General features: G+C 44.4%; 1 protein-coding gene across 5 annotated transcripts in view; it reads right to left on the bottom strand.

Moving 5' to 3' along the window:
- Positions 1–13,750, bottom strand: part of PDE5A (phosphodiesterase 5A) — a 959,918-nt gene that overhangs the window by 136,567 nt on the left and 809,601 nt on the right. For all 5 annotated transcript variants that reach the window (XM_069630677.1, XM_069630678.1, XM_069630675.1 and 2 more), the window contains exon 14: positions 13,181–13,275. In XM_069630677.1, coding sequence (XP_069486778.1) covers positions 13,181–13,275 — 95 coding nt within the window. The remainder of the gene's footprint in view (positions 1–13,180; positions 13,276–13,750) is intronic.

The raw sequence follows: 13,750 nt of genomic DNA, 5'->3' as shown, positions 1-13,750 counted from the left end.
CCTCATTACGAGTTAGGCAGTGAGTGTTCAGATTGGCGGTAACTGAGGTACCACCAATTTTACCACTATGCTAAACCATGAGTTGTGGTTTTGAGTGGAGGATTTACCTCCAGCAAAACCCTTGGGGCAAATCTTCCCAATCAATGCCGAAAAATCGGCAGAATTGGTTGAATTACCAAAGAGGTTCTGCGGCGGTAATTCCCCCAAAAATGCCCCATTTGGTCCAATGGGCCCAAAATAAATGGGTAATTACACTGCCACCACCTCTTGTAATCAGGCGGAAATTCTGCCAGACCAAGTGGCGGTAACAGTAATTCCTCAGGGCTATTTCTTGCCTCCGAATGTTCCACCTAACTCATAATGAGGCCCACGTGTGTGGAGCACGCGGAGCGGTATGTACAGTGCCGTGCAAATTTTGTTTATGTTCCGTGATGCATTTTTGTAACACAGAGACCCAAGGGTATCACAGTGTTTGGTACAGTGAATAAGCAAAACGAACAGTACATTTAGTGGCAAGCATTGGTAGTGATAGCAACAGAGAACACATCTTACTAGTATTTATCAAACAATCAGGTTTTTACTAGCTTTTTGAACGTAGTGTAGGATGGTTTGTTTTGCATGGGTGTGGGCAAAGAGTTCCAGAGAGAGGGAGCCGTGACGCAGCAACCGACACCGGCTCTTTTGTCCTTGAAGTGGGGGGGTGATCAGCAAAGTGCTGGAGCTGGATCTTGGCACACACACAGGGACATTTTGAGTAATACTGGTATTGGGGTAGAGGGACCCATCATTACAGATGCACCAATGCGCGATAGGTAACGTTTTAAAGTCCACCCGAGCTTTGACGGGGAACCAGTGATTCTCACGTCAGGTTGCTGTGTTGCAGTCCGAGCGTTTTAGTCCGAGGGCAGCACTGTGTATGCAGTGCTGAGCTGGTGTGTGTGTGTGTGTGTGTGTGTGTCTGCACACTATGTGTGTGTGTGCATAGAGCTGAGCGTAGGTCTGTATGTGTCTGTGTGTCTGTCTGCGGTGCGGGGGTGGTGTGTGTTACAGTGTGTTGCCGAAGTCAGGTTTTGTTTATGTGTGCGCTTGTGGGCATGCAGTGCTGGGGTTTTGTGCGCACGTAGAGTGGTGCCAGGGGCAGGGGCAGTATGTTGTGCAGTGCGAGGAGCAGTGTGTGTGTGCATTGCTGGAGGTTGTGTGTGAGGTGAGTGCAGTATTTTTGTCTTTTTGTGCACACAACAATGCTGTAAGCAGTGTGTGTAGGTGTGTGTGTGTATAGATGCTGTAATTTCACTTTGCATTAGGATAACTAAAGAGGGCGTTCACGGTAGCTGTGTCTTTCTATACTGGCCATAGGATACTTGAAGTTTCAGGGATAAAAAGGGATGTTCTGCAAGCAGTGGGCCTTTCCCCGCAGTCTGGCGATTTGCTGCTGCGCACATTTAGCGAGCCATGTTCGGCATGTGCACTGTGTACTGGTAACCTTGCTATGGACTTAATCCTTCCTTATCAAGGCCCTTCAGATCCCTTCTCTGCCCTTGCGGTGTGAGCGGGGAGCGAGGAGGGTGATTCTGCAGTCCTGCTAGTTTCCTTATCTTCCACTCTGGTGAGCGTTACCACATCCGTGCCAAGAGCCAACCCCCTCCCATCGTTCACTTCCTTTCCCCCTTTGTAAGCATCGGCCCTTGTGGACATCTTCCCTGTTAAGTTGCTATCCAGCTGTGCAAGGGATTTGAAAAGAAATACCCAGGCTCCGAGCTGCTTTTCAGTCCAAGCAAATGTTATGATTCCATCCTTAGGCCTGGAGCTGGACTAGCTTGAGTTCTGCTGCACGCTGAGTTCCCAGGATGTGCTTGTGGAGAGGATGACACATCTCCAGATGTTTTCATGAACATGGACTTGAAAATAAACAACACAGTTGCACGTTTCTGTTCACTTGCTGTTGGCAGGCGAGGGACATTTTGTTGGGGTTAAAGCACTCTCTTGTGTGATTTGACATTGTGCAGAAGTATTTTGTGTCGTGTTTCCGAACATATGCATTAAATAGATGTTCTGGCAAAGGACGGGCCTGCTTGGAAAGGCTGCGGCCTTAACTTATGTGCCTTCGTCCCTCTTTATATCGCCTTTGGCAGTATTGAGTAACAACACACCCACTAAAAGAGACAGATTAACTGAAATCTCGTCATCCAAAAGCAAACCTTCTCTAATGCATGCAGAGGGAACAGAACATCAGAAAGATAGCATTTGATTTCCAGCAAATTCGCTCGTTTCTCATTATCTAACGTTTCCCTGGTTTACTACCTTAGGAACAGAATATATGGTGGGAATGTGCTGTCCTGGTCAGCCAGAGAATTGGGATAGGTGATGCTGAGGATAAAATGCAATGGGAGGAAATTCCGCCAAAGGGCCTTATATTATAAGCCGGAGAGATCGCTCAATAGACTATACTTTGCCTGCATCTTTGTGAGGCTTGCAGGCCACAGGGCTCACCCTCAACTCAGCCTCTCATCCCTCGAAGGTTGGTAAAATGAGTACCATTGAGTTGGATAATAATGACACCTGGGATCAGTGCCTCGGGACAGTTCACATACTTAACCTTGTTGATATGTGGGTTGTTTCCCCACAACACATCTGCTCTAAAGTCTGTGGCTGATGCTCCTTGGCAAGGAGGAAACCTGTTGGACTGATATGTGGTCTAGGAGGTGATAAAATAACATGCACTCGGTACTGAGTGGACATACTCAGGTTTGCCGAGTACTGGACCTTGTCTGGGATATGCTGCATTGCTCAGTCTGTGTAGCATGGCGGTTTCATTGGTTCAAATGAGCATATTACTGTGGCAAAATCTTGTTCTTTTTGCCAGGAGAACTCATGTGGGGCCGCGTGTGCAGCAGAACTCTGTGCTTATTGACGGGTGTGGTAGGTATGATATGATATGATTTGGTATGTATAACGCGCCTGTACACAAGTGTTTCTAGGTAACACAAGACAAAGAAGGGGGAGCAGAGGGAAGACAGGACAAATAATCCTACTAGGCCCTGTGTCATTCGGATCGTGCAAGTGCGACAACAAAAGTGCAGGCGGAAAGAGAAGGCGACAGTGCAGTCAGGGCACCAAGGCTCTGAATAAGAATAGCCAAGGCAGCGTGGCTCTGGCTAAGTGCATGGAAGCCAGAGGGCAGTAGGAGTTACAGTTATAGCCCCTAAGTGCGCAGTAGGCCTGCCAGAGGCAATGCAGGAAAACTGGTCATGGAGTGGCCTGGTAGCCTGTGGGACAGGATAGCAGGTTAGCAAGGAAGAGGGAGAGAGAAGGCTGGAGAAAAGGAAGGTCTTGAGAAGATTCCAGAACTTCAGATGGTCCGGCTCAGGTTTGAGAGGGGCACGGTCTAGCTGGCGCATCACCCCCCCAACCATGCATGTAGATGTAGCAGCAGGGCTAGATCGCGTGAGTTGTTTTGTGAAGGTAACTAGCTGAGGTGTATATAGTGGCATGTGCTGCTGCCTACTGATGCTGCATCGACATTAGTGCTATTTCTAGCATCCAAGAGGAAAAACGAGTGTGTGCATTTAAGTAGTTTTTTCCTGTGCAGCTGAGCTGGATTGTTGTCTCACTAGGCGGAAATGACCTAATTTTGTCATTATTGTCATTAAGCACAACATACAATTCTAGTTATTTTGAAATCTGTTGCATTGTGTTGTGAATTATTTGTTGCAACACTTAAGCTCATTGGACAATGGGCAGACTTTGTTTGGAATGACAATGTTCCAAGCCATTTCTTATCATTGTATTACTTTGTATTGGTGTCTTTGTTTTTGTTTTGTTTTTTGCGCTTGCAGTGTTGTAGGACCTGGAAGTTAATTGTGTAATTCTGTTTTCTTTGGACTGTGTATTAGTGCAGGGCCATCCTAAGCACTTTTGGGAACCTGGGCACAGACATCTTTGGGGCACCTCCTCCACCAAACCAAAGAAATTGCATGATCAATAATATCTGGTCACACTCCAGGACTCCCCCCACCCCAGTCATAATCACAACACATAGGTTGATATGCTGCCTCACAGCATTCTAAATAAGCATGTGTATTCCCTTTAAGTCCCCTTACCCTCTTCATTCTTGCTCTAATAAAAATGATAAACAAGTAGCCTTTGACGGCTAACATTAGCAGTCTACGAAGATGTTACTTCTGTTCTATTATAGATACAGGGGACCTGTTATCAATAGCATCCAGGAAGGCAGAGGCGTTGCTGGGGGGGGGGCTAAGTGGGCTATAGCCCCTAGTCTTTTGGTTGTAGCCCCGGATAGAATCTCAGGAGCTACAGCCAAAAGGCTAGCTAGCCCCCAGTCCCAACAATTCCGACATTAGCGTAGCCCCGGGTCTTTTCCAGACCTAGCAACACCCCTGCAGGAAGGTCTGCATCTTGCAGTAATAATGCAGGACGTGTGTAAAAGGTATGTGTAACCCAGAATAGAGAACTCACATCACATTAGCTGCCTTGCAGAGTGCAAAAGTGCTCAAGCATGGATAGGGGAGACCAATCGGATGGAAGGAGAAAGTTATACATACCATAGCATGGAGAGTGGATGCAGATTAGAAGCTACCAGGAAGGTGTCTGTATTCAGACAGACTGAGATTTTAAGTGGGACATAGTTTTCAAATAGTGTTGCCATTAGAGACCAAAGGAATAAGTGCATCTGGTGTGCAATATATCAATGCTCATTGTTATAGTGGAAGCAACACTATAGCCAGTGAAACCCTGAGTGAGGTTTTTTCGAAGATCATACCCTGAGAAGGAAATCACCCTGAAGGGCTGAATATTTTGAAATGTTTAGGGACTGGCAATTATGAGAGCTTAGGCAATAAAAGATTACATTAAATCCCCAGGGTCACACATTGGTTAAGGGGTGAAGCTGGGATGTGTGCAAACTCTGCAATTTCTGCATTTGAACAGTTTATTTTCCAGTTTTTACTATGAACTATAATAATCTCATTTTATAATACTGACTTGTAAAGTACACAAATCGCATTACCAAACATGACCATTTTTAAAAACCAAATATGATTGCAGGTTGTTACGCAAAATGTGAATGATTCTAGCTTCATTCTCTCCATCATCAAGGAAAGTATATAAGTACGGGCATACCAATCAATGTGATTTCACAGATTGAATCTGGGTTTGTATTTTGCTTGTGAAATTGCCATTCATTAAAGTGCAGAAAAACCTTTGACTTTTACAAAAAAGCAAACCGTTTTTTTGTGTCAAACGAGAAGACCTTAAAATATGCTTGCTCGAGGCCTGCAATATTTGGTCTGCTCCATTCTGTGTACACTTCTTCCACTCAATTGGATTACATAAGAAGACAGATCAAGTCATGGGATAAACGATGCCACCAGCATGTGAGAAGACAAAAACTCACAGAAGACAGCACAGTAATGTAAGAGATATTAGATGATTTGACTGTATCGTCTGCTGGCAAAGCCCGGATACAAGCATGAATGCTTTAGTTCCACAGTCTTGAATTTGAATACTTACTCACCTCTTGGACTAACAGTTTATGCTCATCATTGGAGGCGATTGCTCAGTTTTACAACACTTCATATGTGCAAACCAATTTCAAGACCTTCACCATATGGATGAGATGTTAGTTTTTATAGCAACCCCTATCTGGTGCAGGTACATTGCTTATAACAACACCTTTTGTGCTGCAAAACAAAGAACATATGCAGGCAGGTTTATAAACTTCAGACATAGGAAAGGCTCAGCCAGCCTTGTTGGAATGTGCCATTCCAATCTTGGACGTGAATAAATATTTCTGCAATCAGTGCTTAACACACTGAGCTAAATTCCGAACCATTGTGGCACTCAATTTATCAATATGCATTTCAACTTTGGCTACTGCACATGATCAGCATAATTCCCACAGTAAGGAAAGAATGCTACAGGAGTTGTGCTGTAAGGAACACACAAACTATGTATACCACAGTGAACACAGAAAGCATTACACGATGAATAGATCATGGCAGAATGGACTTGTCAAAACAGACAGGCAATAGGTTTAGAGTCTTAGCAGCGAGTCATAAAATATCCTGACGTGTGCTATTTAAGTTTGGCAAACAATTAAATCTTACTTCTTTAGATCAGGCAGCCTTGTGGGGCCCATTTTGCCTTCCCATAAAAATGTCTCTGGATTAGTGCAACCTAGATCTGAAAGGAAGAACTGGCAAAACCGCCATATTTGCTTCTTTTTTCTGTGGTTTAAACATTTTCAGGTGATTTTTCTTTTGGCAACAGTTGAAGAACATTGTTCGGGTGAAAGCACTGAGGCTGCCTTTCTGCCTCATTGGAGGACAGAAGATTTTAGGATGTCCAGGCATTTATTTAATGAAAGCAATGGTGGGGGTTATGTTTAAATGAATTATAGGTTTGAGAGGACGTTGTTGAAATTATGGTTTCCTTTTGGGAGGAACAAACAGATGTAGTCTTTCAGTGTTAAATTAGCTAGGACTATTACATTCTAAGAAAATAATGTATGCTGACCACTTTGAACATAATGTTTCTCGACACTCAAAACAGTCATCAAGATGGAATGAGACCCAATACGAATGTCTTAAATACAAGATCTGTGAGCATCTCATACATCCATTGATGATTATTGAGAAGCTGACAGCATCGTCAGTCTGATGGAATGCATTATATAATAAAAAGCAAGGAATGGCCATGGGTGCATACTATACTCCTTTGTCTGCACATATATTTTTGGAATGGTGGGAACAAATATGGTCCCACACAGGCACTTGCAGAACTTGAGAGAGTGTGGCTTTGCTATATTGATGTTGTTCTGATTCTATGGGATGGTACAACACAACAGCTGAAGGATGATATAGGAACACTGATTCAGAATGGCATCACTGAACATTGCAAACATGAATTCAGCAACGCACCCATCATCTAACTCAGGGGGCTGCAACCTTTAGCTCTGTAAATCTGCTGGGTTACAACTACTATCACCCCTATTCGGCATAATCAATGGTGTAGGATCATGGGAGCCAGAATCCAAAACAAAATGAAGAGGCACAGGTTTCAGACTGCTGATTTACCTGGACTTAGAGATGGAAGTGGTTGGTGATCAATAGAAACACATATTTATCATAAATCTGCAATGCGTAGTTCAGTCGTAGACAGAAACAGGCACCACCTTCTACAGTTAAACATAAGAAACTGCAGTTATGAACTCTGATTTGTTAATGGAAAAGTAAAATAATATGTTTAAGATTAACAACGGATACCCAGAATGGGCTTTGGATCAAGCACTTAAGAAGGTGGATGAATGAAAAGAGATGATCTACTAAGCAGAGCTGTGCTTAAAAAAGCAAACAAAACAATAGAGAACTGACAAAGAAACAATTGATGGTGAGGTTGCTAGAGCCAGAATGGTCTACTTGTTGCAATTCTAAATACTGAGGCACCTAGCAATGGGGATCGATATCCTATTTAGCTTAGATTCAATACTGTGACAAATGTACACCTAATCTTGCTTGTATTGTTGCCATACAGTGCCCGATGAAGAAGGATGTGCAGAGTCTTTGGCCCGATGACTTCAGGTGATAAGGCCAATGTTGAAGTGAAAAAGAGTTTCTGAGACACAAACACAGTGAATGGCTTTAAACAATGTTTATTAATGTATATGTGCTTTGACTATGTTTACTGGACTTACGTGACAGTACAAAAGTTTCCCCAACACGGACAGTTGAAATATCCAGTCTGATGACAATAAGCATGACACAGAGGAGAGAAAGAGAGAAGTAACATGGCCAGACCCGGCTGGCCCAATGACTGAGGACAAGTCCTGAGCCGTGTGCCAAATCGGGTGAAATATGAGCCCCGATTTAAGGCCAGATGCACGGTGCTGCCTCAGACTTGAGGTCATGGCCTGAGTCCATAGGCTTACATGGGGACGATATTGGGTAGGCTAGAGAAGATTGAAGCCCTAACCTCATGCAGCACGGGTGAAGATGTGGCCAGCCGAAGAACAGGTGATCGGGCAACCCTGTGTGAACGGTGTGGCCTGAGAACCATACCGTCCACCCGGGGGCCAAACTGGGTAGACCGGAGAAGATCAAAGTCCAGGATGCATGCATGTGTCAATCAGGGTGAAGATAGCATAGCCTTGGGTCAGATGGGGCAAGTAGTGAAGATTCACCTACCTTGTCGGCTAGGTGGCATGTGCGTGCGATGCCCACAGTGACGAGGGGTCTGCAAGGTGTTGCCCACCCCGGGGTGAAATGCAGAGGGCCGCAAAGTGACTTACATGGAGCCTTGGCTGCTGCGTCCTATGTGGCCGAGGCCTAGCGGAGTGGTCAGACAGCTCGTATTAGGATCCGCTCATGTAGGCAGGTATCTGGGCAGAGCCAAGCAGAGGACTCGCTTGCTCTGACCTACCCATGGTGGCGGACCCAAACCTTAATGCCATGGAGGGAATCTGCGCTGCCGTAGCCCATTGCAACCGTCAAAGCACCACCACAGAGGACATCTGGGCTGCTTTAGCCCTTAATATAAATCAAGCATCACCATTGAAGAAAATAAGCTGTTTTAGCCCCAAATATAAATCAGGCACTGCCAAAGAGGAACATGAGTTTCCTGGATCAGCTATAATCTGCCCCTGAAGGGCATTTTAATTAGCCCGTGTAAGCCACACATTGCACAGTGCGGTTTTGCAGGAAGTGTAAAAGTGGATGACAGCAGCAGAAGCCATTAAAGCTACTGTACTATGAACAGTTAAAATTAGACCGGGACTAAGACTTAGACTAATACTTAGGGTAGACTGCACCTGCCTCTGTTATTTCTTATTCAAGAAAGAATGTATTGTGGGTTGAAAAATTGAATTATCGAAAGGAAGCAGGTGAGCTCAGGGGAAGGGGTGATTAGGAACCTTCCCAAGATTCATTTGGTATGGGGTAGTCTAAAATGGGTATCCAATAGTCTCATTAATAAAGTGGCAAACAGTGAGTGGGGGCAGTGAAGGGGGTGGGCTGCACTATAAAGAATGTTCTATATAATCCTGTTGTGTTTTTAAAATATAAGTGCCCGCAAAGGTTAAAACACCCCTGTGTACTGTGCCTTATTTATTTATTGGGTAGTCACAATGCACCTATAAAACAAATGGTGTTTCAAGGCGCAACAAGACAAAGAGGAGAAGGGGAACAGGGATGAAGAAAACAAAACAATCCTACTACTCCTTGCGTCATTTGGTTCGTGCAAGTGCGTTGTCTTCCGTTGTCAACCGTTAATCAGCTTTGTGGCACTTCCCCTGTCCCAATATCTTTTACGTGTATCTTCGACTCCAGCTGGTCTGGGGGAATGGAGTAGTTCCAGTGTGGTCCATCTCTGGCACGAGGAAAATGAATGCACATCCTTGCCTGGGCCCGAAATCCTACAGGCTACACCTGGTTGCAAGTTGTGGAAGGGTATGAGTATTTAATTTTATTTTATTGTGCATTTGTAAGATGCTTATACATCAAGTAAATTGTGTTTCAAAGCGCCCACAGGGCAGCAGGGCGGGAACATGGGAACGAAAGGCCAATATACTAACAATGAAGAGAAAGAAAGAGGTGTTCCTGCTTGGCCTTGTGAGCATTCAGAACGTGCATGTATTGGACGAGCGATCACAAGCAGATGTGTGTATTTTAAGAGGTGTCAATTGACCTACACTTGTTTTAGAGTCCAATTCCAGTGACCCAAATAGAATGCGTGGAAGAGTTAGCTGTGAGAGACTGCCAAGCATGTCGAAATACTGATAAAAGATAGAAAATATTTCTATGGGAATTCCCGGCAAAAGATGGGGAAAATAAGCTCTGGATATCATGTATCTTTTTAGCATACTGCGTGTTGGTCAGAGATATTTTACAATCCCTATGGACTATTGCGCCAAATGTTTTGCAGTGTGAGGTATTTCGAAATTTACAATTTTTTACGAGGCTAGTAATGTTTTTAACAGATTTAGATCATGAAGGAGTGTCATGGGCTATTTTATTATTCACATGGAGATAAATGGCTGGGCGTTTTCAATGAGCACCACTGTGGCGCATTATGCAATCCCAGTGGACAGTGTCTTTTTGAAGGTGCGATCAGATGTTTGAGTACCTGTGTGCAACTTGTAAAAGTGAAAGAGGAATAAGGATGTATAAACCAAAAGCACTGTCCGCCACTGCACAAAACCAGAATTTACCAAGAGGAAGGATCGTTCAGGGGCAATGCGTTCATCTTGGAAGTAAGACAATGCATCACAACACAGGTTCAAATGATAATCCCGTGCTTAGAAACCACTTGCTCATATTAAGCGCGTCATAAAAGAACAATTCGAATTGTAAGATAACAGGTTGCATGTTAAAGCTAGTGTACAATGCTGGGATTCTTAGATGGGAAGAACTGGAGTGATAATGCTGCATTTGTGTGGTGTTCTTCTGGGGCTAGCCCTCAAAATCTATAACTTGCGTCATGACCAGTTGGAAAAATTAAGCAATTGCAAGCAGTTGTGTAAGATAGTTTAAAAGTTCAAAATAAGAGAATTGGCAGAACACAGGATGCACGGCCTCACGCCCACACACACATCTGGTTTCACATACAACCGAAACCCTGTTGCACAACCCCCATACCATAAGAATGAAGTTACCTTCCACGAAAAAAATGTCGAACTGTAGCTACACACATAACTGTCTATCCTCTCACACACACCCTCCCACTTAGCTCCTAGTTTACCTCGTTCCACCCATCCTCATACCATTCTGACATGGGTGGCTAGCAGGGTCTTGGCCACCCTCTCATGATTTAATGTCAGACATGCACACACACACACACGCATAATAGCACATCCCAATCTTCTCATATCTGGAATTTGGTCCCTCTGAGGGCGTTCAACCAACAGCATGTTGGGACCATAATTATGGTGAATGACGAGCATGTATGAATGAATATGGCTCCTAAGGTTGTGATCAAAGTTAGTAAAGAATACATGCTGTTGGATGGTGGTGGTAGGCTGTCATGAAGCAGTTTTCCACTGTGGCCATCGCCAGTTTCATTGATAGTGTACCTGTAAGTCAAGGTTGGGTTTGTGGCACGTGGCTGTCCGATGGCAGGACAGAGCTTGCCCGCAGGCTGCAGGATCCCATGTGGGCCTGTGAGGATGCAGTGTGTGAGAGTTTTTAAAAGGAATGACCTTCTCGCATTCGCAATTTGCTATTGATTTTCAGATATTATTTGATGATTTATGTGATGGCTACGAGGCAGTCTTCGAACCAGATCACGAAACATAATTTAGGTACTTAGTTGATACATTTTTCACACTACTAATAATACTCAGAGAATAATTGGGAAAAGGAAGTCTATAAAGGGAGTACTACAGAGATTGGGTGCTCATTGCTTTTGCCCCACTGTGCTTTATCGCCTGCCATGTTCACACGCATGCATTCAGATCACCTGGGGAATGTCTACCATGCACCTTGCCACACAGGTGTAATCAGTCACTCGTCATCAGCAGCACTGCACTTTTGTCATGATCAGAGACTTCTGGGCTGCCCTATGCTGCAAGTGGAATATACAGAGTTGTAGATTGGCAGGTATCAACAAAGGAAAGATTTTCCGTCAAGTGATTATGAGTGACATCATCGAAATGAGAGCAAAGCTCAAGTTTTCCAAAATGCCATTGGAAACACTGAGATGGAAAACAAACCCTTCCTGATACCTACTAAAATTAACTTTCGTGCTGTGCACTGTGTTTCATTGTCAATAAAATGTGCTCTCCCTGCTGCTGGGCCGACAGCAGCTAGCTCTTTTAATGGGAAGCATCAACATTATTAAAGTGCAGAGAAAGTGTAGAGGTGGCGTGGTCGCTTTGATGAAGATGTGCTTTAATGAGCCACTGGATATAGCTCTTTTTCTATCACTAGCACCCACAGCAGGTGTCTGGCCCAATCAGCTTGCTCCAAATGCATACTGAAACCATTGATCACAGACTGCATGTGGTGCAAGTTGTGAGCTCCGTACTCCCACACGCCATCTTCACTGGCTCACTTCTCCCCTGCCCCAAACTCTGCTTACTCTTACCCTCCCCCCACCTGACCCCTACCCTCTCACTCCCCACTCCCATCAAAGCAAACACCCAGAAGGTCCCCTGTCCCCCCAGCATAGATACCTTCTTCCCTTGTCCACATTCCCTCATCATTCAGTAATCCGCAAAATGGCAGCAAGAGAAATAGAAAAGGGGCAACAAGTATCTCCTCCTACTTTTTTTCCCCTTCTGGCATTTTCTGTTATAGTTCTTCTTTCTAACTAGTGAAAAAGTCACAATACTATTTAATAACTTCAAAAACATGTATTATTTAATTTCCAAAATGCTAATAGCAATGATACACAGTTGTAGAAAGGCAGTATTGGGTCGTAATGGTCTTTGGCTTGTTAACCTTGAAATTGTATATTATTGTTCAATTAGCCCCCGGGGTGGGGGAGCCAGCCAATCAGGTTGCTCGGATCGTGGGCTGAATCCCACGGTCCAAGCCCACTTTCCAAGCAACCTCAAGGCTGCTCTCCCACCATGCCACCCCCCCCCCCCCCACCCTCCCCTTCTGTCCGGTCAACATTCCCTTCACACCCCAATAACACATTTACATAAATCCTTCGGCAGTGACGCAACAACGGCTGCCGCTCCGCGCCCCTGCCGGCTGCCATGGAAATAGAAGAGGGTCTCTACATGGAAGCTCTGCCTTCCATCTCCACAACGGCAATCTTAGGTAAGTATTTCATTTGAATGAAAGGGACAGTGAGAAAATGTCAGGTTTATTCACACAAAATGACATTGGTGTCAGCAGCCCTGGTTTCTAGATTGAAAACCTGGGGTGCTTCTTGCAAGCATGTAACTTGGGTCTCTGGCTGCCCCACCCAATCCAGCCCACCGACAGTTGTGCAATACTGCGACTATGACTTCACAGCACTGCACATTCCTTTGAGTGGCCACTGCTTTGTTGTCACAGTAGCGAACAGGCATGCTAAGATTTAGCTGCTGGGCCTAATAACGCTTTTGAAAGGAAGCTATACACAACACGAGGTAGACTCCGGTGGAGAAAACATTTGCTGCAGAGCTGAAATTGCAGTTCTTTACACTCGAAACCTACATCTGCGAAGGAATGCTTACCTTTGTATGTATGAGTTGTTCACACCTCTGTGGTCCAAATCGTGGCTTAGTGCGGCAATGAGCAGAGAGAGGACCTCCAGGTCAGACAATTTGCTCTGTAATGAAAGGAGGAAATGGAATATAGGTCTCATAACTTATTTACATGAATACTGAACTCTCTGAATCCAAGTCTTAAACTAGGCTTTGCCAAACCAAGATCTTTACTATGCAGAACGTAAAGGCACATTTTAGTACAATAATCACCACAAGCGTGTCAATCAGACGCTATCTAATTACTTTAGCATGAATGTCGTTTTCTTCATGCTACGCAGCAAAAAAGATCACATCTGGTTTATTTTGCATACAATTTAAGTTGGTTTTGAAGTTTCAAGGTGTTTAAAGTGCTTCCTTGTTTTTATGTAGCGGTAAACATCAAAATATTGTATATATTCTTATTTTGGAGCCTCTGTCTGGCTCAATGGCGTGCACATGTCAGAGTTTGCTTCTGCAAATAATCACGCCACCCAACATTTGATCGACTGACAGGCCATCCTCAGAACATCAAGTTCTTGCTACACTAAGTGCCTGCTT

Source organism: Ambystoma mexicanum, chromosome 6q (genome assembly GCF_040938575.1).
Source record: "Ambystoma mexicanum isolate Mex_15411 chromosome 6q, UKY_AmexF1_1, whole genome shotgun sequence".
Taxonomy (NCBI): domain Eukaryota; kingdom Metazoa; phylum Chordata; class Amphibia; order Caudata; family Ambystomatidae; genus Ambystoma; species Ambystoma mexicanum.
This window is presented reverse-complemented; position numbering and strand designations above follow the sequence as displayed.